Source organism: Lissotriton vulgaris, chromosome 10 (genome assembly GCF_964263255.1).
Source record: "Lissotriton vulgaris chromosome 10, aLisVul1.2, whole genome shotgun sequence".
Classification (NCBI taxonomy): Eukaryota; Metazoa; Chordata; class Amphibia; order Caudata; family Salamandridae; genus Lissotriton; species Lissotriton vulgaris.
Genome location: NC_141698.1, coordinates 424,120,740 through 424,148,422, shown reverse-complemented (window position 1 = coordinate 424,148,422; position 27,683 = coordinate 424,120,740). Strand labels below are relative to the sequence as shown.

General features: G+C 40.4%; 1 protein-coding gene across 1 annotated transcript in view; it reads right to left on the bottom strand.

Annotated features, from left to right (window-relative positions):
* Positions 1-4,326: 4,326 nt before the first annotated feature.
* Positions 4,327-27,683, bottom strand: part of WFIKKN1 (WAP, follistatin/kazal, immunoglobulin, kunitz and netrin domain containing 1) — a 116,683-nt gene continuing 93,326 nt past the window's right edge. The window contains exon 2 of the mRNA XM_086939631.1: positions 4,327-6,518. Within this exon, the coding sequence (XP_086795757.1) occupies positions 5,028-6,518 (1,491 nt within the window). The 3' untranslated portion in view covers positions 4,327-5,027. The remainder of the gene's footprint in view (positions 6,519-27,683) is intronic.

Here is a 27,683-nt window from a genome sequence, read left to right as displayed (position 1 = left end):
GAGGGAGAATAAGCTTACTTTTTCACAAGTGGGCAGAGATCTCCTCAAACCCGTGGGTTCTTTAGACAGTAAGAGGGTACCACATAGAGTTTAACGGAACTCCAATACAAACTGCCAAACCCTCGTCCACTGGTTTCTTCCTCTCAGGACAAATCTCCCATAGATCTTGAGGTCCTGGACCTTCTGTTCAAAGGGGCAATATGCCACTCGGAATTGCATCCCAGAATTTTCCTAAGCAACCTGGTTTTAGTGAAAAGAAGGACACGGGCTTCCGCCCATCATCAAACTCAGGTCCTTCAACGAGTGGCTGGTGTACCGCCACTTCAAGATGGAGGGGATTCACCTCCTCAGGGATCTTTTGCTACAGGACCACTGGCTGGCGCGCCTCGACCTCAAGGACGCCTACCTGTCTGTCCCCATCTTTGCCCCTCACAGCAGATTCCACAAATTTGAGTGGAGGGACCACACATTTGAGTGGAGGGAGCAGGTCTTTGAATTCCAGACCCTCTCTTTTGGCCTGTCTTCATCACCATTGTGCTATACCAAACTCCTCAAGCCAGTGGTGGAACACCTATGGACCCTGGGCATCAGGGTGATTATTTACTTGGACGACATCCTGTTGATGGATCAGTCCAGTGTACGACTAATAGCTCACCTAAATACCACCATAACCCTACTACAGAGTCTAGGGTTCACCATCAACCAACAGAAGTCTGACCTGGTCCTGCAGCAGAGCATGCTATTCTTGAACTTTTGGATCGATTCTAAGGCTTGCGACCTGAACCTACCGGAACAGAAGATTGGTAAGATCAAGAAGGAACTGAGGAAGGTTCTCAGACGGGACAGAATCTTGTTACGTCAGCAGGCCAGGATTGTTGGCTTGTTATCATCTTCGGTACAGGCCATCTTACCGGGACCGCTGCACTACAGAGCCTTGCAAAGACTGAAGTCATCCCATCTCCGGAGGGACTCACTTAATACGAGGTAGTCTCCCTGGTACAGGAAACCAGGTCAGAGCTCCAGTGGTGGATCGACCACATGGAAGCATGGAACAGACGGGCGATCTTTAGCTCGCAACTGGATCTGTGATAGAATTGGATCCCAGTCGCCTGGTTGGGGCGCCAAATGTGGATCGACCTCCATGGGAGGCAGAAGGGCGGAGGAGGAGCTTGCTCCCCATATCAACTGTCTAGAGCTACTGGCGGGCTCTTTTGCTATTCAGTCATTCACAAGAGACAGAGTCTTGTGTTGTGTACTCCTACGCATGGACAACAAAATGGCGGTGCAGTACATCATCCGTCTGGGTGGCACCAGTTCCAGAGCTCTAGCGGAACTTGCCAAGGACTTCTGGCATTTATGCCTCCACCGTCAGTTCTCAGTGATGGCCGAATATCTCCCTGGACACAGAACTCTGTGGCGGACTGGAACTTCAGGAACTTCAGAGATGCAAGCGACTGGAGCCCCGACCCAGCAGTATTCCGGGCACTGACGACACTTTGGGGTCCATGCCATGTGGACCTGTTTGCTTCCAGGTTGAACGCTCATCTGCCCCGACACTTCAGCTGGAGACCAGACCATGGGGCGGAAGCGGTGGATGCCTTCCTGCAGGACTGGCCCACTGACACAGCCTACGCCTTCCTGCCCGCCCTTCTTCATCCAGCGGGTGGCAGCGGAAGCCTGATGCCAGAGGGCCTCGATAATCCTGGTCACCCCAATCTGGCAATCACAGGCATGGTTTCCCTCTCTCCTGGAGCTGGCTTGGGCCACCCCTGTACACCTTCCTTCGTACAAAGAATCCTGGTGGAGCCTCAGGGCCACCCTCACTCTTTGGTTCTCCAGGGCCATCTCCATCTCATGGCGTGGAGGATTTCCGGCGACACTGGCAGGATGTCAGACTTTTGGAGGAGATGGGTACGTTGGTGTATGGAGAGACACCTGGATCCCGTGGGCACCACATTACTGATACAGTGAACTTCTTGGCGGAAAATTTTCAGGAAGGATTGGCTTATCGAACCATCAACTCATTCAGATTGGCTATTTCAGGGGGTCATTCTCCATTGAATGATGTTCTGGTGGGGGAGCACCCCTGGGTGAGTGAACTCCACAAGGGCATCAGCATTTTTCGGCCCCCCCGGACCTCGTTATGCAGGCCTGTGGGATGTCAACCTGGTCCTTCACCTGTTGTCATCTTGGCAGGACAATCAGTACCTGTACAGGAAGGAAATATAAGCAAAGTTGGCAATGTTGCTTTGCCTCATTTCATGCAAGAGAAGCATGACATAGAATGTAGGAATTCCTAGTTAACATAAAGGAAAGTTTCAATTCTATTAAGGAGGTGGAGGCAAGGATTATCCCCCCTAAAGGAAGGACATTTTTCATTCTCATTAAAACATGTACTTCCAACAAGAGCAGCATGTCAGTTGATTATCTTGTGTTTTACTGCAGCCTCCCAGAGTGTCCTAAAGAAAAGTAGAGCGCTAACAGTCTTACTTATGACAAAAGTATGGTACACCTGAAGCCATCTTGATCAAATCAAAACAGTAAAACTTGAAACATTTAATTTAGAAAGGAACAAAATGAGTCATGGAAATTATGGTTAGTGCTTTAGAAAGAAAAATGTAGGACACATTTTAAGTGAGTTCTCAAATATCTTGCTCTTCTATTCCATTAAAAACATTCTGACAGGCACACTGAAACATGTACTTTTAACACCAGCAGCAGAGTGCCAGTTAACTCCCTGGTGTTCAGCAGCTTTACTAGTATGTTCTATTGAGCAACTAGGGTCCTAACATTCTGAATGCATGCCAAATGTTTGGCACACCTGAACGCCATCTTGATGGAATCGAAGTGGAAAACTGAAACCATTTTATACTATGGATACTGAAGTAAATGAGGAAATTTGGGAGCTTCATAACAAATAGGTCTCCCAAGATGACCACCAGAGAAAAAAGTACCTAAATGTAACACATATATTTTTTGTAGTTTTGTATAGGGCAGGCTTGAACCAAATGTATTGGAGTGCTTTACATGAGCATCACTTATATTACACAAGAATACTTTCATTTTGGTTTTATGCATGGGGAGATTAAGTGATTTGCCCCAAATCACAGGATGTCAAGCTGACCCCAAAATTTGAACCTCGTTCCCTAGTTGCAAAGTCTGCAGCTCTGGCCTTAAAGCCACAACCTCTCACCTAAGCATACCATATAATCAGGTGATCAACTGGATAAAAAAAACATAAAGATAGCAAGTAATTTAAAAAGTGCTTTGTCTCTATTTGAGAACTCAGAAAATATGTCCTCATTTTAGTTTTTTAGAGCACTAACTATAATTTCTATGGGATTAAGACCCTCATTTGTATAATTTCTAAAGGAAATGCTGTAGGCATTACAGTTTTGATTACATCAAGATGGCGTCGGGCATGCCACACTTTTGCAATAAATATAGAATGTCAGCAATTTAGTTGTTCATTAGAATACTGTTGGCAGGCAGAGGTCAGGGGCACGAACTCGGATAATTAAGGGCAGGGAGGAGTGTGCAGCGGCAACAAGTTGACCATGCTGGGCAGGCGGGAGGGGCAGTAGCAGCACAATGTATCATAGAGGGCAAGAGAAAGGGGGTCAGGGGCAACAAATCAACCATGCAGGACAGGCATGAGAAGCTGTGGCAATATAACACATCATTAAGGGGAGAAGGGCGTGGCAGTGGCAGCATAACAATACATGCCAACAGACCCATTTCATTCAGGAGATTCCCAATGTTTTTAAGCCCAAAAGGGCTTCATTTTATCTGTCTACTGCCTACAATCTTCTCTTTTTCAAACTCTGCCTTATTATATATGTTTAACACTCATAACCATTTAGAAAATATTCACAATTACTGGATGATGTCATGAGTGATGTCATTTGAGGTGTCATCAGGGATGTCACTGACCATGTCATGAGTGATGTCATATCTGAGGTCATAAGAAGTACATTACGGAGGCGTACACGATAGTTAGCTCAGGTAACAATAAATGCTGAATCTCCCTGGTTTTGTATGAGTGCAATCTGTGCCTAACTATAACATCCCTGTAACCTTTGTGTTTTTTCAGTAAATTTCTATGATTTTTTAAAATCTATTTCCTAACTGTAATGTCCCTGTAACCTTGAATTTTTTCAGTAAATATAAATGTATATAAACTCAAGGAATGTAGATGTGTAGTTTAGAATAGTACATCTGGTCTTACCTTTATGCATTTATGTTTTCGATATTTTGGTCCTCTACATTTTGAACACAATATTTCAGGTAACAATTTTTTAAATACAACACCCTAAGAGTGAAATGAAGGAGGTGGCCCCGAGATTTATTAAAGGGATTAAATTAGCAATAATGCAGTCCACTGAAATCTTTGGGAGTCACTAAAACTGCTGTATCGAAGACTCAGCTGAAGTTTACGGGAAATATTCCGGCTGCCACAAATGTGACTTCACTGTGGTTCATCATGGCCACTGACTACAGTTAATTATATTTGACTCATGTCTGGGTTGGGGTGGTACTGATGATATAGTAAGCGAGAGTCCACTTAAGTCTATTGTAACAACTGAAACTGTTTAATCAGTGGGATAGAGCGAGGTCCAAGAGTGAGGTTCACAGCGGTTCACATTGCCCCCCCCCCCCCCAAGGCTTGTTACAAGTGAGAGAACACTGAAATCTTTGGAGGCCCGTTTGATTGGCTCTGAGAGAGACCTCATTTAGGTCAATAGATGACATTACGACTTGCCACAATGGGAAACAAATGAAATCTGTTGTGGAGCTCTTCATTGAAAGAAACAACATTGTTATCCATCTATTGGACTTTGCCATGCAGGATAGTACACAGAAGTCTATGGGACTGTTATGATGGACAGTAGTCTAGAAGGACTGAGTTGTATCAGTCAATTTAAGTTCAGTGACAGAGACACTGGTTTCCAGTGCATGAGGCACTGTACAAGTAAGCTAGATGTAATCTGTCCATTATGTCATCAAAGAGGGACAATTGTGTCTATCTAGTCTTGGAACCTGTTGAGCAGCTCACAGGTTTTCTTCTCCACCAGTTCCCGGATTCGTTTTAGGCGTTTCTCGTTGGCTGTCCGTACATAACTGGTGGGATCTAGAACAGCCATACCCTCAAGGACCTCCCCCATGATGATCAGCGGGCCATCCTCGGGTGTCATATTGGGGCATGGGCAGTTCCAGTCCATGTCCGTCAGAGTCACTTCCAGGTATTTGATATTGAAGAACTCGAGTCCCATATTATCATCCTTTAGCACATCTTCTAAAGCAAAGCGGGCAATGCCTGTATCCTGGTCCTCAATTATTTCCATTAGTCTCCCAACAATGGCAAAGTCGCTGCGGCAGAAACTGAGGGCCATTTTGCTTCGGAGCTTGCAAGCTTTACATTGTAGTGACCGGGGGAAAGGGCACATGTCCTCACATGCCTCTCGGCTTTCAAAACTGTTATCATTGCCCTCGCACCCCCCATAAATAAAGGAGTGGCACTGCCTCATTAAGTGGTTGTATGTCCAGCGTGGCTCCCAGTTCTTACATGGGCCCTGCACCACTGGCAGTGCACAGATATTGATAGCGTCGTTCATGCAAGACATTCGGCACTCTTCATAGGTCTCAAAGTGGTTCCTATTCCCATTGCAGCCACCATACCTGAAAGTGGAACATGTCACTTTCTGTGAGTCGAAGAACCAGCGAACATGCTGGTTTTGGCAGTCACGTCGGTCGGGCTCCTTCTGGCAATCGGCTATCAGGAACTGACTGGTTCTTAGTGACTGGCTCTCCCTTAAATGTTCTCGTTTGATAACTGACAAAGGGAAGTCAGCCCGCAGCAGCCCGGCTGAGTTTCTGGCCGTGCAGGTGTAGATCCCAGCGTCTTCCTGTTGCGCATTGTAGATGACCAGCTGACCAATGTTGGTCACTACTACATTGCCGTACAGCTGGTCTGGCCTCATGATGAAGTTCTCTTGGTGGTCACTTTGCTTCTCCCAAGTTATATCTGGCCGGGGACGGCCACTCACATCACACTGAAAACTTACTGTGCCCCCTGTGTAAACGGACTGGTGCTGTGGATTGTGGTAGAGGGCTGGTGGGACTGGCACCTCCCGGGGTAACAAAGGTGTTGGCTGCATTGTGGTGTCCGGGGGCCCCGGGCTTGTGCTGGGCCAGGAGAAGATAAATTTGCAGGCCACCACACTCAGGCTTATACCCCGTATGCAGGCTTCAGCGTCCATGTAGCACTTGTTATAGTAGGTGAGGCCATCAGAGGCGCACGTGAAGCTCGGCTCCTTCTCGCAGCGGTCCCGGCACTTGCAGATGGGCTGGCCATCCCACATGTCACAGTCCGACCCTTGCTGGGTGCATACAAAGCTCTCACAGGAGGCCCCTTGTGATGGGTCCAAGGAAGAGAAGCTGCCATCAGTGTAGCGAGCTGCAACACAGCTCTGCAGTCCACAGACGTTGGTGCAACACTTCTCAAAACCTTCGCAATCCTAGGAAAAGAGAAGAGAAGAATCAATTTCAGCATCAACTATAATAAGTCTTGGGATTTCACAGGTGCCAAATGCCACTAAATTGACTTAATGTACGGTTTAATTTTAAATAGCACAATTTTCACTGACTTTGTGATTCAAGAAGCAAATTTTGTGTGCGCTTCTTTAAGGCTTAATGGTGGTTGTAAAAGACTACGGTCAAAGACGGCTTGAATCAAATAAAGTAGTTGAGCTATCATGACGAAAGCAGTACTACATAAAATATGGATCAACAGTGAAATCATAATGATGGTAACACTCACACAATCGAACAGTAAGTACAAGCCAATGCTTGTGACACGTCTTCACTTCTGGCAATCTATTGTGGAAATGCTTGAAGCTCCAACATCCTGGCAACCTTTACAGATGCAGGTCCAGGCACATGGCCCAAGATTATGACTTGTGCGCTTCTGTTCATACCAGGTTATGACAGGTGAATATAAAGTACCCCTGATGTTTTGGCAAGCCTTTCTGTCACCTCAGTGGTAAAAGATTTCTTCTGTATTCACGTGTTATTTAGGGTCGAGATTGCGTGAGCTCTCGCTTGCGACACACTATTGCTTACAAAAACGGCTTCAAGCCCTGCATTACTTACAATTCATTGGCATCGATTTTCTTAACTGCCATCTAATTCGGCAGCTCAAACCAGGCGTCAATTCCTACATAATTGCCGTTCCTTGTGAGGCGCATGGACGAAACACAAATTGATCTCTCTTAATTAGTGTCCGCCCACTGCTTGAGCATTGATTGTACTATTATTTCTTGTTTTTTTCAACAATTGTTTTATAGCAGGAACTCGACCCAATGTTACTGGAGCACTTTACATGAGCACACGCTAGATTACACATGCTCACATTTTTTTGCGTGCACCTTTGTGGGAAGAGTTTATGGAGCTTTGTACTTGACAGCACCTGTGCATGAACCACTCCTTGTGTGTGCATTTGTTTTGCCCTTTTCTCCGTGTCACTCCAATCCACTGCAGTCAACTCCACTCCACGCCAATCCACTCCACTTTAATCCAATCCATTCCATTCTAATTCACTCCAGTCCACTCTACCCCCACTGTAGTCTAATCCATTCCACTCCAATCTAATCCATTCAAATCAACTCTACTCTTATCCACTCCAATTTAATGCACTGCAATCCGCTCTAATCCACACCAACCCACTGCACTCAAATCTAGTCTGCTCCACTCCACTCTCCTCCGCTCCACTCTAATCCACTCCAATCCACTCCAATCTACTCCACTCTATTCCAATCTAATCCATTTCAATCATCTCCACTCTGATCCACTCTAATCCTCTCCAATTGAATGAACTGCAATCCACTCTAATCCACACCAATCCACTGCCCTTTAATCCAGTCCACTCAACTCTAATCCACTCCAATCCACTCCATTCCAAGCCATGCTACCCCACTCCACTCGAATCCACTCCTCTTTAATCCATTCTAATCTACTCCACTTCAATCTAACTCACCCTATTCCACTCTACTCTAATCCACTTCACTCCAATCCACTCTAACCCAATTCAATTCACTCCAATCCATGGTAATCAACTCCACAGTAATGTAGTCCACTCTCATTAACTCACTCTAATCCACTTCACTCCACTCTAATTCACTCCAATCTAATATACTTCACTGCAACACACTCCACTCTAACCCACGCCATTCTTATCTACCCCACTCTAATCCACACCACTCTGATACACTCCACAATAATCCAATCCACTACAGTCCACTCCACTCTTATCCAATCCAATCCAATCTACTCCACTCCATCTGCTGTAATCCTCTCCACTCTAGTCCACTCCACTATAATCCACTCCACTATAATCCACCCTGACCCACTCCACTCTAATCCAATGGGGCTGTGATTTTTGCTGTTTGCCTCCCGCAGTCCTGCACTTTGGTAGGACAATAAGTATGTATATATGAGGCATCCTATCCCGCATATTATGCTTTGGAGACCAGCGTTACACCTCTTGCTTCCTCCTTCTCCCATCTCGGAAAGAAAAAAAAGGAGACAAAGAACAAAGTTTGTTAATAAGCTGACTTGGTGTGGGTCGCCGGCTGGTTCTCTCCTCTCCTCTCTCTTTTTTTTTCTCTCGTAGGAACTTTTCTGTTTTAAGTAAAATCAAGGGCTGCGGGGGTAGACAAATTATAAGGAAGGAAGGAATAAAAAAATGAAGAAAATGGGAAAGCACTCAAAAATAACAAATATAATGGTGAATACAAACACAGCACAGAAAACTAAAGCCCGAACAGCCCAATTGAAAAATGCAGCTGTGGCAAGGGCAGAGCAGAGCCAATAAATACGTCAGGGCTCAGCATATGTCGCCTTAAGTTCTGAGGATGACACCCCAGATAACAGTGTTGAGACTGGTGCAGGGGAGGTTTCTACCGATGACCAAACGGTAACTGGGCATAATATCGACTTCAAAATATCGAATGGACAAAATATCGAGTTAAAAATATCGTTTGTAGAGAAATATCGAAAGAAATAATATCGATGTAAAAAATATTGTTATAGTTTTCACTAATTTAATATCGAAGTAAAAAAATATTGAATCAAAAATATCGAGTAGTGTTAATATCGAATTGTTAGTGTAGTTTGAAATATCGAAATAATATATATAGAATGTAAATATTATCGAGAAAAAAATATAGATAGTAAAAATATCGAAAATTGTATATAATGTTAATAATATTTTTTTTAAAGTGTTAATATTGTAGAATGTGTACATTTTTTGTAATAATTTAAAATTTATAATTATTTTAGTTGTGTATTTTATGCTTTTTTTAGTGACAGGATGTTGGGTTAATAGGGGATAAGGGTGGGGAGTGTTTTAAAATAATAAATTTTAAATAAAAAAAATAAATTATTGGAAAATTTAAAGAATTTAATAATTTTTTTTTAATTAAAATATTTTTTAAAGTATTTAAAATTTTAGGAGCGGGATGTTGGGTTAATAGGGGATAAGGGTGGGGAGTGTTTTAAAATAATACATTTTAAATAAAAAAAAGTATTGAAAATTTAAGAATTTTATAAAAAAAATGTAAATTAAAATATTTTTTAAAGTATTTTAAATGTTAGGAGCGGGATGTTGGGTTATTAGGGGATAAGGGTGGGGAGTGTTTTAAAAAAAATTGAATTTTTAAAAACGTTTTAAATCATTTTAGGAGTAAGATGTTGGTTTAATAGGGGATAAGGATGGGGATTATGTAAAAATAATTATAAAATGTATTCAATCTTATGTTAAAATTAAATTATTATAATTATATACAAAAATGTAAATTTAAATTTATAATTTGCAAAAAAATGTTTATATGGGGTTAATTTTGTGTAATGGTGATTATTGAGCTTTAGAATATGTTTTTTATAGTAAAATCATAACATTTTGGGAGAAATTACAAATTTTGCAATATTATTTTATAAATAAAAATTCTGCAAAATAATTTCACACTTTTTAATGAAATATTGCAAAAAATTATGCAAAATAAAAAAAATTGAAAAAATGTACAAATTTGTTAATAATATTTACAAAATTTAAATATTTAATTAAAAATGCCAATTTAGAAACATTATAGTAATATAGAAAAATAATTATAAATGTTAAAAAATTAAATACAATTTTATAATAATATTATATAATATATCAATGTGAGGTTTGTTTAATATGTGTTATGAAATATAGAGTGAGACGTAAAGACTTAATTTTTAATTTAAATTAATAGTATTAGGATTAGTACAGTTCATATGATTATTATCCTGCACCTTCTCAGAATTTAATCTGATTGGAGTGGGAATAGTAATTTATAATGGGTCTGTGTTCATCACATTACTAGAATTTTACATTATTTGAGAGTGAATATTACATTAAATAGTGTTAGTGTACAGCACCTTCCATGACACTTATCTGACTGGATTTGGAATAGTAAATTATATTGGATCACTGTCCAGCACCTTCCCTGAGTTTCATCTGACTGGAGTTGGAATAGTAAATTGCATATGGTCAGTGTCCAGCATCTTCCCTGTTTTTCACCTGAATGGAGTTGGAATAGTAAATTATATTGGGTCACTGTCCAGCACCTTCCCTGAGTTTCACCTGTCTGGAGTTGTATTAGTAAATTGTATATGGTCAGTGTGCAGCACCTTCCCTGTTTTTCACATGACTGGAGTTGGAGTAGTAAATTATATTGGCTCACTGTCCAGCACCTTCCCTGAGTTTCACCTGACTGGAGTTGGAATAGTAAATTCTATTTGGTCAGTGTCCAGCACCGTCCATATTTTTCACCTGACTGGAGTTGGAATAGTAAATTATATTGGGTCACTGTCCAGCACCTTCCCTGAGTTTCAACTGACTGGAGTTGGAATAGTAAATTGCATATGGTCAGTGTCCAGCCCCTTCCCTGCGTTTCACCTGACTGGAGTTGGAATAGTAAATTATATTGGGTCACTGACCAGCACCTTCCCTGAGTTTCATCTGACTGGAGTTGGAATAGTAAATTGTATATGGTCAGTGTCCAGCACCTTCACTTTTTTTCACCTGACTGGAGTTGGAATAGTAAATTATATTGGGTCACTGTCCAGCACCTTCCCTGAGTTTCACCTGACTGGAGTTGGAATAGTAAATTCTATTTCGTCAGTGTCCAGTACCTTCGATATTTTTCACCTGACTGGAGTTGGAATAGTAAATTATATTGGGTCACTGTCCAGCACCTTCCCTGAGTTTCAACTGACTGGAGTTGGAATAGTACATTGTATATGGTCAGTGTCCAGCACCTTCCCTGTGTTTCACCTGACTGGAGCTGGAATAGTAAATTATATTGGGTCACTGTCCAGCACCTTCCCTGAGTTTCATCTGACTGGAGTTGGAATAGTAAATTGTATATGGTCAGTGTCCAGCACCTTCCCTGTTTTTCACCTGACTGGAGTTGGAATAGTAATTTATATTGTGTCACTGTCCAGCACCTTTCATGAGTTTCACCTGACTGGAGTTGGAATAGTAAATTGTATATGGTCAGTGTCCACCACATTCCCTGTTTTTCAACTTACTGGAGTTGGAATAGTCAATTATATATGGTCAGTGTCCAGCAACTTCCCTGTTTTTAACCTGATTGGAGTTGGAATAGTAAATTGTATCTGGTCAGTGTCCAGCACCTTCCCTGAGTTTAATCTGACTGGAGTTGGAATAGTAATTTGTATATGGTTAGTGTCCAGCACCTTCCCTGTTTTTCACCTGACTGGAGTTGGAATAGTAAATTATATTGGATCACTGTCCAGCACCTTCCCTGAGTTTCACCTGACTGGAGTTGGAATAGTAAATTGTATATGGTCAGTGTCCACCACATTCCCTGTTTTTCAACTTACTGGAGTTGGAATAGTAAATTATATATGGTCAGTGTCCAGCAACTTCCCTGCTTTTAACCTGATTGGAGTTGGAATAGTAAATTGTATCTGGTCAGTGTCCAGCACCTTCCCTGAGTTTCATCTGACTGGAGTTGGAATAGTAAATTGTATATGGTTAGTGTCCAGCACCTTCCCTGTTTTTCACCTGACTGGAGTTGGAATAGTAAATTATATTGGATCACTGTCCAGCACCTTCCCTGAGTTTCACCTGACTGGAGTTGGAATAGTAAATTATATATGGTCAGTGTCCAGCAGCTTCCCTGTTTTTAAACTGATTGGAGTTGGAATAGTAAACTGTATCTAGTCAGTGTCCAGCACCTTCCCTGAGTTACATCTGACTGGAGTTGGAATAGTAAATTGTATATGGTTAGTGTCCAGCACCTTCTCTGTTTTTCACTTGACTGGAGTTGGAATAGTAAATTATATTAGATCACTGTCCAGCACCTTCCCTGAGTTTCACCTGACTAGAGTTGGAATAGTAAATTGTATACGGTTAGTGTCCAGCATGTTTCCTGTTTTTCACCTTACTGGAGTTGGAATCCTAAATTATATTGGGTAACTGTCCAGCACCTTCCCTGAGTTTCACTGACTGGAGTTGGAATAGTAAATTGTATATGGTCAGTGTCCACCACCTTCTCTGATTTTGACCTGAGTGGAGTTTGAATAGTACATTTTATTGGGTCAGTGTATAGCACCTTACTTAACTGTTATTTGACTGGAGTGGGAATAGTAAGTTATATATGTTTTTAAAAAAAATTCAAAAGTAATGTAAATAATATATGAGGTAGTATTATAATTGGACAATAAATATTTTCAATGGAAATAGGTAAATGTCAATATATAAATATTATTATAATAATAATAATTTAAATATAACATTTTGGGCTCGATTCCGATCCGGTAAAAAAATCCACCGTACGATTCGTATTCGTAGCCCTTTCCGTACGAATCGTACCCGTCCGTCCGAGTCGCGTAGTACGATCCGCATTCCGTGAATCCGTCCGAATCGTCGCGATCCGTACGTATTGCAAGGCTGAGACTGTGAACCGTACGACCCGTACACACGCCGTACGACCCGAAGAGTACGATCCCGACCCGGGAATCAGGACGCGATTTGTACGGTCCACGTCAGGTAAGGGCGATTCGTACGGAAAAGCGCACAATTACAGTACAGTACAGCGCATACCCCCCCATGATTGCAGGGGTAGGGCACGTACCCCTGCGATCATGGGGTGTACGAGCCGTACCCCCATTGTACGATCGGTGTACGATCGGTGTACGAGCCGTACCCCCATTGTACGATCGGTGTACGAGCCGTACGCCAAGTACGATCGGTGTACGAGCCGTACCCCCATTGTATTGTACGATCGGTGTACGAGCCGTACCCCATGTACGATCGGTGTACGAGCCGTACCCCCATTGTACGATCGGTGTACGAGCCGTACCCCCATCGTACATGGGGTACGGCTGGTACAACGATAGTACAATGGGGGTACGGCTCGTGCACCCCATGATCGCAGGGGTACGTGCCGTACCCCTGCGATCATGGGGGGTACGCACCGTACCCGGGGGGGCCGTTCCGTACCTGTTTCAGCACGAACTCTGCTTTTACGGCTGTTTTCAGCTCCCATAGAAAAAGGCTTGTACGGTGCATACCCGACACGTATCGTACTTGCTAGGTCGTAAAAACCAGCCGCGAACCGTACAGATGTCGCGTACAGCAGGTTCCGAGGGAGAATCGTACGGAGATTAGAGTCGTATGGTGTCTTGTACGACTCGTACGGAGTACGGCTCCTGGTACGAATCGTACTTCGTCGTACGTACGGGGGACGTTGCAGGGTACGATTCGTACGGGAAAAACGCTCCGAACGGCTATTCGGAGTGGTTTTTCCCGAATCGGAATCGACCCCAAAATTGTTATCATTAAAATGAGTAGACATGCAGTTTTTGAAAAATTTTATTGACAGATTTTGTTTATAATATGTATAGTACAGTATACAAATTATGTAAACTTTTTTATAAACAGTTAGGTAAATTGAATGTATTACATTACATTTATTCATAATCATAAATGTTTTACATTTCCCCCAAAAATTATTTTTAACAGTATTTTTCAAAAAATATATACAGTGTTGTTTCTGAATTTTTATACAGTTTGTCAACATTTTTAAACATTTAAAAAAAAATTATAAACATTTTTTGTAAATGTCCATTAAATGTTTAATTAATAATGTTAATATATAATATGTTAATTTTATTAATTAAATATTTCGAATATTTACATGAACAGAAAATAAAAACAGGTAAGTATATATTTTGTACATTTACATGCTAAATATATTTTGTATATTATTTATAGATATTAAATACAATGTTCTTAATAATAATTTGTAATTAATTATTATTAAGTATATACTAAGGGGTCCATTAGGATGGCGGGCGGGCTTTGGCCGCCCGCCACCCTAACGGAGAAGTGGACCGCCCGCTAACAGTGCGGGGGTCCCGACATAGGCATTAGGATGCGCCCGCCATGCAGGCGGGCGCATCCTGTATGTTTACCATTGCAGCGGGCGGAGCAGAATTCTCCGCCCGCCGCAATGGTAAAAGTGCATGTTGTCCTTTTCAATGGGCAACATGACAGGCACCGTGCGGTGTCTGCCATGTTGCAGTTTGAAATGTGGGGGCCCCGGCCACAAGGCGACCGGGGCGAAAAACATGCAGGCGGTGTTTGTCACCGCTGCGGTCCCTCCCGCCATACTAATATGGCGGTGGGAATTGGGCTGATGATGTCGGGCGGATTTCCTCCGCCAGGCTGGCGGTAGCCACCACCAGCCTGGCGGAGGAAATCCGTCCGACATCATAATGGACCCGTTAGCTTTTAAATAAATACATTTTCTTAATACAATATAAAATAGTAAATCATTTATACAGTTGCATACAATGTTTGATATGTCTTTTTAAATTATTTACATACATACATACTATTATTAATAATAATAATTAATATATTACATTAATTATTACTATTAATTTACAAATGTAAATTAATTATTCAATATTTTAACAAATAACAAAAAAATGGTAATAATCACTTAAGTGTAAATTAGGATTTGTATTTATTTACAATATATATACATAAATATGATCAGTAATAAAAATAAATAATATGTATTATTTATTATTATTATTCATTTACCACTGTTAAATATTTGTATAGTAACTTTAAAAATAAAACATAAATATAAATATCTAAACTCAAGTTTTATTTGTTATATGTATTTTTTACAATGTTAATATATTAAATTAAGTATTAATAATAATTAATAATGTTATTATTATTTATTATTAATTTGCTAAGGAGATTTAATATAAGAATATTTTTATAAGTGTTAGAAATAAATGTATAACATTTTAAGTCTAGTAGTATATTTTATTTTTACTTAGAACATTGTATTTAATAAATTTAAGTTTCTATTATTGTTTAAATGGGACTACTTTTTAACCGCGTAAGGTTATTTTGCTTCATTCAGGACCTGAGAAGCTCGCGGTTGGATGCTGCGTCGCGTTGCGAAAGGTAAGATGAATTTTAACTATTATATGTTATAGAGTAGTAGTGTTTGAGTGTATTTTGGAGGTATGTAGTGTTACTGTGTGTGTTTAGTTGTGACTTTGGTATGTTTTAGGTGTTACTTGGATTTTACAGAGGTTTTGTGAGTTTTTGAGGCCTAGTCTATTTTTTGAGTGTGATGTTAATATCTGTGTATTTTAATGTTTTATACTAATGTTTAGGTATATTTATAAATGTTTGGGGGCTTCCTGTGGGTGGTTTTGTTTTCGATATTTTTTACAGGTTCTGGGATTTCGCCATTTCGTTAAGGATAAGGATGAGTTTTTTTTGGGGAGAAGAGATTGTATTACTTTATTAAAGTATTGTTTTTATACCCTCTCTCCTTTTCTCGTGGTTTCATGGAGCGATTTTTACTCTTGTTGACTATTTTTCGGGTTTATAAGGGTATCGATTTGGATTGGGAGAAGACCATGCGTTTTTTTTAAAGAAAAGTGTGTATATGTTACTTTAATTAATAAAGTTAACATACTTTCTTTTATTGGGATTTCCTGGAGCGTATTTTCTATTTTTACTTGTTTTCGGTTTTTTGAGGGTTTTCCAAATTGGATTTGTAATGGATTAGCAGTGGAGTACACCGATTACACGTGGTTGGATTACGTATTCTTCAGCAACATGAATTGTAAGTTTCGTAAATTTATGTTATTTGGGTGGGAAATGTGATTGGTATTATTATTGTTATATTTTATATCATATCAAATATTGCTTAATTGTCTACAATTGTTTATTTGGTATATAAATATGTTTGACAATTATGTAATATTTATTATGATTTAAAATGTATATGCTACTTATCACAATTTTATTAAATAAATGACAGTATTGTTATTTTTGTGTAGATAATTCACAGTAGGCTTTTGGCTATTAAGGAAAGATAGTCTAGGCCTCTTGTAGAAGGATATAGGGTGACTTGGCTTTGGAGTAGTCAAAACATTTGTTTTGTTTGTTTAGTTAGCTTTGGTCCTATTTGGGTTACTGATTGTTGTATACGTAGCTCTTGGTAGCTCTGTTCTTTTTATAAAGCTTCTATTAGTTTTTGGACAGTGGGTTTTCCTCTGCTAGTGGTAGCTTGAAATGCATTGTGCCATCCTTCTACACTGTTGTTAGTTTTAGCTTCTTGATTCAGTGTACTTAAATATACATTCCACCAAGCTATGTGAAATATAGGTTGGCGTCTGTGTCCTGATCTATGTAGCCTTCCCACCCATGTATCTTCAAAGTAGTCTAGGAGTGGTGCTAGTTTTTCCTCATATTTTTTGTAATATGGGCTATCTATTAGGATGTTATAATGTTCTGCTACGTCTGTAACAGGGGCATATGATAGGGCAATTAATTTTTGATTTGGTATGCAAAGGTGCTATCTGTAGCATATAGTATGCTTAATGTAGATTTTTGGAGATGTCTCCAAAAGCTTTGATTAAAATGATAATAGCAACCTTGTATTGCTGTGTGAGGAAAAGTTTTTAATATACTATTGATCATAGCTAGTTCGAAATCAATAATTATTTTCTGTGGAAAATAATTATTTGCTTCCTGTTTTATTGTGTTTAGGACTTCTGTGTAAGTATTTTGTTGTTTGTTGGGCAACAAGCAGTAAATAAATGGGATGTTAGAAATATGGTATAATCCATGTATGCTGTAGAGTTGGGAAAATGGTTTAGGACATGTTTTAACAGTCCCATCCATCATCCAATGTTGGCACTCTTGTAATTTTCTTAGATTGTTAGCAGTACCAAACATTATAATTCGATTGGTAGGGCATTTGTTATCAAATAGTAAGAATGGTCCCTTATTATGTGTTATACTCAGTTCAGGGGGAATAACAACTTCTTCTAACGTTTTAGGGTTAGGTTGAGTTGTTGTTGTGACTCTTTTTTGTCTTGCAATTGTGCGTTTTAGGGAGTCAATTGATGGGAGTTGGCCAGAAGCATGTTGAGGAACTTTTAAGAGTTCCTCTTTTAATATTTGGATTGTTGGTTTGTCAGTCCCTGTACTTGCTTCTTTTATGCTTTCAAGGGCATCCCTGACCTCAACTTCAGTTATATTAGGGGGGTGATTGTGTTCCTTGGTAGATAGTACATTAGCTTCTTCTGTTGTAGCCCTACCATAACATTTATTAGAGTAGTATTTACTACATTTCCAAAATACTTTGCGTCCTGACTGTTTTTCTTGGGTATAAACATACCCCATGTAACATAGTAAAAGCTTGTTTTTCTGCGACATAACAAAATCTGCACCTTCAGTCATGTTTCTATTTGTAGTGCTAGGAAAGGTTAGAAAGAAATATATTTTAAGTTTAAATACTGCTATACATGTTTTAAATGCTTTCATATTTCTATGAGTATACTTACATTTGTTCTTTGTTGTGATTCGAAATGTTGAGAAGGTGTTTTCAAGCTTTTTCTTGTATTTCCTTGTAATCTTTCTGTTGGTAGAAAATTAAAATAACGTGATAATCTATTCTTTAATTACATTTTGAGCTGTTTCTAGGGGGAAGCAGTTTTGTAGTTAGCATTTTAGGGTTTTTAAATAAATCACAAAATATACTTACATTTTTAATTTGTGTAGTCTTTAGCTTTAATGGAGTAATTTTTTGGATGTCTTCGAAATTTCTGTTACGAAGGTAGAATAAAGATAAAATGTGTATTAGAAATTTAGGTTCTCTAAATACAGTTGATGTGTTAGAGAACATTTAAAAATACTTACAATAGGGATTTTGTAGTAAATAATTAGTTCAACTTTTATTGCTGTGTTTTAGAGATGTCTGTAGAAGAAATGTAAAAGGTAAAAAATAAATGTTATTTAAACTGCTTAGAGAAATAGTTACAGTTTTAGCCTACTACTTTTGTTTTCTTTAAAAATTAGTTAAACTTACTGTCCCGAGGGGGTCGGGACGTGGGGACCTGTACTGGCTACTGTCGGTTCTACCGTAGGAGTAGGGGAAAAGAGGAACACAGGTGCCTTCAGCAACGGTTTTAACGAAGGTTTTATTGGGATGTAAGATTTTTTCATGAAAAACAGTTCTTGACAGTTAGCTAAAGAAATACGTCTTTCTCTAGCGTCAGTTCTCCAGCTTCGGTACGTCTAGTCCTGGGGACAGGGTGGCCGTGCTCTGAGACGGGCGTCGTCTTCTTGAATCCGCTCCCGTACCGGCAAAGAAAAGGAAACGGGGGTCAGGGCAATGAAATATAATAATACTTCAAGGGACCGGGAGTGAGGGAAGAACCGTAGTTAGCTGGTGCACGTATCAATTATACAGATAAAGGTGGGGAAGGAAGTGCTTGTGAAAGGGCAGAGGGATCAGGGCTTATCTACAGGCACAATCACGGTTGTTTCCTCCGCCCGACCCAACCCGCTACCCGTCCCCATACCTCTTGGAGCCACTCTCCTCCCGTGGGAACGTGGCGGGGCACAGCGTGGAAACGTTGGCCTCCAGGCGTGTCGTTCTCCTTCCGTTCAGGATCCTGGCAGCTCCCGTCGTCTTCCACTCGCACATCCACTCCTGGGGAAACGCCGTCCGACGAGGTTTCTGTCCTTCCGGCTTTTGACGTCGTTACACTTTCAGGGGGTGGAGTCTTGTCTCCGTAGTCCAAGGTCTTAAAGGGACCATCCGCATTAACGAGCGGGATCCAGCCTGACTCGTCCTCTTCAGTCCATGACGAGGGTGTACTCTGTGGGGACAAGGGGCACGGTAAAAGAGGTGTGGCTGACCACCACTCTGCATTAGCCTGAGGTTCCGACACACGTGCCCCGTCACACTTACTTTAATTATTTCTGTAGGAGTCTTGTCTGGAAAAGTAGTTTTCTCAGGAAACAGTTCGTCAGAGTGTCACCTTCTTCTTTCTTTAGAGTTAGAAGCAGGAAATAGCAGTAGCAAAATAATCCTTTTATAATGTGTATTAGATTAGTTACCTTATTTGATTGGATGATTTAAGATTGTGAGCTTTTCATTGGTTGGTTTGAATTTTTTTAAATTTAATTGGTAGGTTTGGTGTAGTGGAAATGCTATTTGTTTAATAGTTTTGCAGTAATCCAGGTTTGTTTTTGTTCTATTTAAAATGTATGTAATAATATTTAGCACATATATGTTAAAAGTATCCTATTTATTTATAAATTCACTGCAATGTTTGGATGATATATGTTAAAAAAATTATTTTTATTGTATGTGTTTTCAAAAATGTTTATTCTTAGTGTTATATCTATTGTGGAGTGTATAATGTATTTAAAATATATAGTTGTATTGTATTTAAAACGTTTTAGGTCTTTTTTATTGTGTCGATATTCCTTTAGTTTCGATATTAGTGTCATCTATATATTTTGTTTCGATACTTTTGTTGTGTACTGTTTAATTATTGAATAAACAATATTTGTTTATTCTATATTTTGTCTTTCGATATTAGTGTTGACGATATTTATTATATTCGATAATTAGTAGTCGATATTTTTGTAGGTTCTTAAATAAGTATTGGATGTCGATATAATGGTAGTCGATATTATGTCGCCGATATTTTAGCAACTCGATATTGTGGTCGACGATATTATGTCAGTGATCCGACCAAACAGCACCGGCAGTGGTAAAATCTGGGGAGGGAGAATGTATTGCCTACGCCGCAAATTGGGAAAATAATTCAACCAGAAAGGTGGGGAGAGAGTCTCTATGTGAATGCCCAGGAAACAACTATGAAAGCAGCCCCTGACAGGCCAGATAGGCCAAAAGATTATCAGCTTTTTGTAAAAGTAAAAATTCCTACTAAAATCTTGCAGGAGAATCTTTTAATTGCTGAGCCAAGTCAAATTGTTAAAACCCAGAGCCCCTTGACAAACGTGAAACACATGGTACAGGTTGAAGAAGGCCCTCATGTACCTTCCACCGAACAATCCAAAATTTCAACGGAAGTTTAGCTTCGGGAGGATTCTTCTATTATAATCACACACACAGATGCAGCAATAAAAGATCGTTGTACAAGTGGATACCGAGGAGACGTCACTCGTAAAACAGAAAGGGGACGAGATCACAGTCCAGTGGGATATCAAAACGATGCTGAATCTCATCCTGGAAGAAATGAGAGAATAAAAGATTACGCAAACTAGCAAAATTGCATCTTTGCATCAGCGGTTATCAAAGGAGCAGTGGGCACCATTCCAGCGAGAATCGAGGAGGCAGAGACAAGGGTCTCACACCTTGAGGATCAGATGAATACCATTCAGCAACAGGCTATCCTAGCAAGGAAAGAAAAATCATCACTTGAAATCAAAATTGATGAATTAGACAACCATTCCCAACGCTCAAACCTATGCTTGGTAGGAGTACTGGAATGGTGTGAGGGATCGCAAATACTGCAATGGGTAGAGAAATTTATAAATAAGAATGTACTGCCAGAGCAGTCAGGAGATCTCACAATTACTCTTGCCCATCGAGTTCCGGCGCAACCATTTACAAACTCAAAGCTCCCTCGGACAATTTTGATACATTTTGTGGATGTTCGTTTAAAGGAACAGATTTTAAGAAGAGCTATTCAGAGGAAACCATTCTCCACAAAGGAAATACCTTGTTGCTTCATTTTTTCAGATATATCAGCAGCGGCAGCGCATCGTAGAATGGAATTCGTAAAGCTATTACAACTTTTCAAGGCACAGGGTGCACAGGCAGCAATTGCCCAACAGTGTAAATTAAGAACCTTGATTAAAGGAAAATTCCATATGTTTTCTAGTCTAGATAAAGCCCAAGAGATGTTACAAACCATTACCATTACAAAGTACTCAAACATGACAGATGTTGGTGGAGGGCTGTTTTGTTTGTCTTTCTCAATAAGCGGGATGGGGGCGGTCTACTAGGTGCAATACCATGGCACAGGAAATGGGTAGCTATCACTTTGAGAGGGGTATTGTGGGCTATTCCTCTCTCAATGTGGGTTATCAGGGTTGGCGGTGTGGGTTCTTTAGGGGGGCACAATGTTGGGAGTTTGGGGGAGTTTCATTAGTAAAGAAAATAAGCAAAGTATTAGGTAATAGTAGAACGCAGAGAAGATTTGTGACAGATCCTTTAGCATTCTTTGGGGAAAAATTATGTCTATAAAAGTGATGGAGTTCCTGTCAAAGTTTGCGGCTGTTAACATCTGTGGTCAATGCACTGATACTACTTATGTAACATGTATGATTGATGATATGCCTTTTTTTGTTATTTTCTTGATTTCCTAATGTCTATTACCACCCATTGAATTACTTTCTTTGCAGTCATTGTTCAATCTTATATGTCTCTACCCTATGTTCTTATGCTTTCATTGTCTGTATTACTTTTTGGGAAACAACGAATAAAAACTTTTGAACTGAAAAAAAAGTGATGGAGTTTAAAATGAGAATATTATCTTGTAATGTCAATGGTGTATTCAAGAAACTAAAATATGGAGGTTTAATCAGGTGATTAACAACTTTTTCCCCACAGGTTTTAATGTTGCAAGAGATTAATTTGAAAACCAACACGCCAAAACGTTTTATTCCTAAATATTACTATGCAGCTTATTTTGCTTCAGCTGGGCTCGCATTGAGGGGATAGCGATATATGACACAAAGGGGTTAGATTGGATAGACATACAAATTAGTTGGGATCACAATGGTAGATGGATCTGGGTTACAACCCAAATAAATGGTAATCCGATCAACCTAGTGAGCTACTATGCCCCGGTAATCGATGATTGAAAAGCAATCCTCCAGATCACCGAGGTCGCCATGGGAGCAGTAGGTCCCATAGTTATAGGAGGAGATTTTAATTTCATACAGGATTTGGCGAAGGATACTTCGAACAAAACAAAGAAGCAGTTAAAGCCCCATACTAAGAAAATAATCGATGTACTGAAAGGGAGTGTCAGCTGGTCGATCCTTGCTGTAGAGCTAATATTGAATCTACACAATATACCTGCTATTCACAGCGATTCAAATCTGCCGCTCATATAGATTATTTTTAATCTCTCATTCGCTTAACTGCATGGGTTCTGAAATGTGAGCTAATGCTTTTCTGACCATTCCTTGGTCAGTATTGATTATGAAGTGGAAGTCAGTAAAAGAGAGAGATCCAGGTGGCAGTTAGACCTCTCCCTTCTTTCCAGTCAGAAATGGGTATCAGATATGACGAAATAGATAGAGAACTTTTTTCAGATCAATAAAGGCACGGCATCTCTTTTTTCGGTCTGAGGAGCCTCTAAGGCCACAACTCATGGACAGATGGTAGCCCTTACAGCTGCACAACCTAAAAATCGGATGGCATATATAGCTCAATTGCAATCTGCAGTGGACAACATATTACAACATAGTGATGGCCGGTTGGGGTCACAAAATATTGTTAGCCAATTAAGTAAAGCAAAGCATGAGTTAGAAGAGTTCTTTATTTTAGAAGAAATCCAGAGTTCACTGTTATATAAGCACAGGGCCTATGAGGAAAACCAGTTGATAGGAAAGTTCCTTGCTCATTCAACTAGGACTAAGCAGGAAACTGAAATAGTTAAGGAACTGGCGGAAACAGAGTCAGGTGCTGTGGTCTCTGAGAAGAGTAGGATAACCAAAATCTTTTTACAGCATTATATTGATTTATATGGCGCTAAATATACAGTTTCAAAGGAGACTATATCCAATTATTTCCACTCTATATATCACCCACAACTGACAACTATGCAGATAGAAAACCTAGAATCAGATATAACGCCAGTAGAAATCCAACTTGCCATGGCTACAATGTCAATTGGCAAGGCTTCCGTTAACGATGGCTTCCCAATAGAATTTTATAAAATCTTTATTAAGAAACTGACACCCTTTTTAGTGGAGTTTTTTAACTCAATAAAAAAAGGGGGAGAGATTCCATCTGATTTTAAAGAATCAACTATAGTTAGCTTTGTGAAGAAGGGCAAGAACCCGAGGGATGTTAATACATACAGACGATACGTTTATTAAATGCTCACTATAACATTTAATGAAAATATGGACTAATTGTGTGTCGCCTATAGCACAGAAGTTAATTCACATGGACCAGACAGGATTTATTGCCAATAGGATGATGTCATCTAATACAACCTTTCTAGTCCAAGCACTTAATGTTTTTAATTCTAACCAGAAACCAGCAGTCATAATGATGGCAGATGCAGAAAAAGCATTTGACGTAGTCAATTTTGATGCTCTTTTTCTCTAACACCGGCCGCTGGGGCTCACGGTTCGAACCCCGGCACCGGCGGCAGGTCAGCCTAGCACCGTGTAACTCTGGGCAATAGCTCGCTTAATCTTCCTGACGGCCCCCAGTGCTGGGATACCTCCGGGTGGCTGTACGCTTTACAAATACTGGATTTACATTTTACATTATGAAGCAGCCCTTTTAGATAGATCAACGTGGATTTTAGATGCTGAAGGATCACAGGACATTTTTTTTATGGAGAAAATGGTGCAGGGGGCGGGGTCCCAGCTACTGGCTTTTTAAAAGATTGCAAAGCTCCCTAAAAAGACAAGATATAATGTTCTCCAGGAATATTCTTCAAGACAAACATTCTATGCCGTAAAGGTACAATCTGCAAGCTATGGGTATTTGCAGTTAAATGAATGCCAGGTTTTGGGTTTGCAAATTCCTAACAGTCATACGAGGTATTGGTGTATGAATGGATTTGAAGAAGACAGACATTTTTTTGAAGGAAAGAATATAATATCCTGGCAGAATCTCCAAGGAAGATGCGGAGATCGTTGTAATCTTTTTTATTTTTGATACCTGCAGATTGTGCACTTTATAAAAAAATGTAATATACTAACAAGCCCCATCTCTTCACCAATAATGACTGCTCTCTTTTAGACAAGGATGAGGGGGATAGGAAATTGGTATAGGTTATTACAGACTCAAAGGGAATGTTTTCTTGATTAAACATTTTTTAGATAAGATTTTCTTGACAATCAGTGTACTTTCACAGAGGCGGAATTGCAGGTGATCTCAAAATTAGGGAACTCGGCCTTAAGAGCCTAAAATTACAAAAGAAAAGAATGTCTTTTTTAGCTTGATGGATGGCATATTATACCCCTAAAGCCCTTCAAAAGATGTACCAAGAGATGGAAGATCGCTGCTTTCCATGCAAGCAGCTAGGGAGTGGAGACAGGCTCCATATGTTTTTTACCTGCCCTGGATTAACACGGTTTTGGGAACAAGTATTTGACGCCATAAGCAGGGGACTAAATATACAGATGGAATGCAACGCAAGTGTGGCACTCTTTGGGGTCAGTACTCAAAGACAAGGTCAACTATTGAGAAAAGGCGCTGATGTATTTAAACCTATTTCTCTTTAGTGCTCGTTCCTTGATCCTCCAGAACTGGAGGACTAACAGAACGACAACTTATCAGGAATGGTATAACAAAATGATCTCAACCCAAAAGTTCGAGAAAGCTTATGCTAGAAGGGTTGGGGGCCTTAAAAGATTGGCTGCCTCTTAGTGGAGTGGTGTGGCTCACTGGTTAGAGGCGGGAGACCCGGGAGCAGAGGACTGCCCGGGACCAGGGTTCAATTCCCGACAGGGTCGTGGACCAGGGTCAGCGGACTCGATAATTCTCACCTCGGTGCCTACTCTAACCAGGGATTACACTCGGCAACTCTGGGCATTAGCTTGCCTCATCTCCACAACGGCCTCCCACATACACCGGGGATGCCTGGTTTCACCTTGGAGATATCCAGTAGGGACCATCTCACAGGGAAAGCCAGGACGGGTTCCCCAGCGGTCTACTGCGCAGAGATACTCCTTCGGGAGTCGATTCTAGCGCATTACAAACCCACAATTAACTAATTAATTAATTAGCAATTTATGACTGAGAAAGAGAATTATACATTAGGATTCGCTGCTGAACAACGTTTTAGAGCACACAAGCACTTTTTAGGACATAATGTTTAGCATGGATAGCTGCTAAATTCCACATGCATTATTTTCAGCACATATTCGATATTAGCACTTATGCACTTATCCACATTTGCACTTTTTTAGACATATTCTGGATTTGTTGTATTGTTGAAAACATCATGATGAAAGGGTTCTATATGATTTTGAAGCTGAAACACATTTTAATATATCTTATAATTAATCATAATGTTGGTGCTATTAAGGTACAAATTGTATTGAATCCTAGATGGATAAATGTAATATTTGTGTACTTCTTTGAAAGCCAAACCGGATTATTCCATATATTTTTTTTTTATAAGCAAATTTTATTGATTTTAAAAACATGTAAACAATTCAGTCAATACACGGAAATCACAAAGGTAAATTCATTCACACCAGCACTGTATCCTCCAATCACCAGTCCCATAAAAATTACCAAGACACAATTTGGAATCAAAGTAGTCAGGACCCTCCACATTCCTCAACCACTTTCCCCACACTCTGTAATATTTCTTGACACACCCCTTAGCTTTGTAAAGGGCTTTTTCTTGGGTTGCACACCAGTCTACCCCTCTACGCTACCTTTCTAGAGATCGGTTGAACACAAAAGGTGCCTATACCATTTTAAATTTCAAATTATCAACTTCCAGGTCAAACACAAATTCTTTTGGTTTGCACCGGTATTTTATTTATACCCTATGATTTCAAACTTTTATTTATGTGTATCTCTTTTATCGCAATTTTGAATGAAAAGGAAAAACCATACATTATATACAACATTTACAAAAATAGACAGCGTAATTTTACAAAGAACTTATTTATATTCCACAAAATTACTGAAACATACTTGACATCATACATCCTAAATACATTGGAGGGTACAAAGGGTTAAGCTAAAATCAAGACAGGGGTGGAGATGCTCGTTCTGCTAGTAGAGTGGGGATAGAAACAAATGAATTCCCACTTCTCTCAACCCATGTGTCGAAGTGCTATCCTGTCTAGTGGTGCGGGGTCGACATGTTTTGCGCTATCCAGTGGTCCCTAGTGGATCCCCAAGTGCTTCATCAGGACCGTGAAAGATAATGAGAAGGGAGAAAATAGGGAAAGAGACGCCCTATGATCCTCCCACGCCTACAATGAGGAATGGTTGCTATTAGAGAGACAAACGGTTAATTCGTATATGTCTGTTGCAAACCGAAAGGAGACAAAAAAAGGGGGGGCCACTCAAAGCTGTTATGGCGGGCATTATCTGATTGAGCAGTCTCTACATAGTAAAGGTGGCTATGCGGAAAGGTATACGTGGTGGGAGTAGGTAGACAGCTTGCGCACATCCACTGCATGCATCATAAACAATTCGTGTCAACTACAACCAGGAATACATAAACATACCCTTCCCTGGTAGGAATAAGGCAGCTCCGGCGGAGAGATGACTCAAGTGGGAGCTGAGCTGTATGGGGAACAAGATGGAGAGCAGACTAGGTATGGAAACTCATTACGAAAAGACACGCACTCCGGACAGCAGTCCATGGGTCCTATCAGAGCCCGCCCTCGTAGTCCACTTACTGAATGCTCAACGCTGATCTCCGGGTGACCTAACAGCATTCCCCGTCCACCCAGTATGGTGGAGCGAGGCCTGCCAGACCAACAACACAGAGTGTGTCACTGCTGGTATCCTGGCCGTAATGGGCTCCCCGTACAGCATGGCTTGGATGTTCGTGAGACCCATTTCGCTCAATTCAAGCCTATAGGCTGGATCCGACCAGACCCCATTGAACCAATCGTGGATTACTAGTATGCGTACCACCAGGAAATACAGATACAGATGCGTCATCCGGATGCCGCCGTCGTAGGAGGGGATCTGGCAAGCCGTCAGTGCCACGCAGGCCCTTCCTCCGCGCCAGGGAAACCTGTTGATTAGACTGTCCAGTTCCCTGAACCAGGACCTAGAGAAACAGAAGGGTGTGTTCTGCAGGACATAAAGGAACCTGGGAAGGATTATTATTTTAAACAGAGCCACTCTTCCCAGGGGATTCAGAGGCAGCGTTTTCCATTTAAGGAGGTCCTCCTTCGCCTTCTTAACCAACGGGGCTATGTTGAGGGACCAGCCCAGGTTGGGAAGTAGGGTGTTCCAGATCCCCAGGTATTTAAAAGACTGCCTCCGGAGTGGTATGGTGGCCTGCCATTCGAATCACTCTCTAGA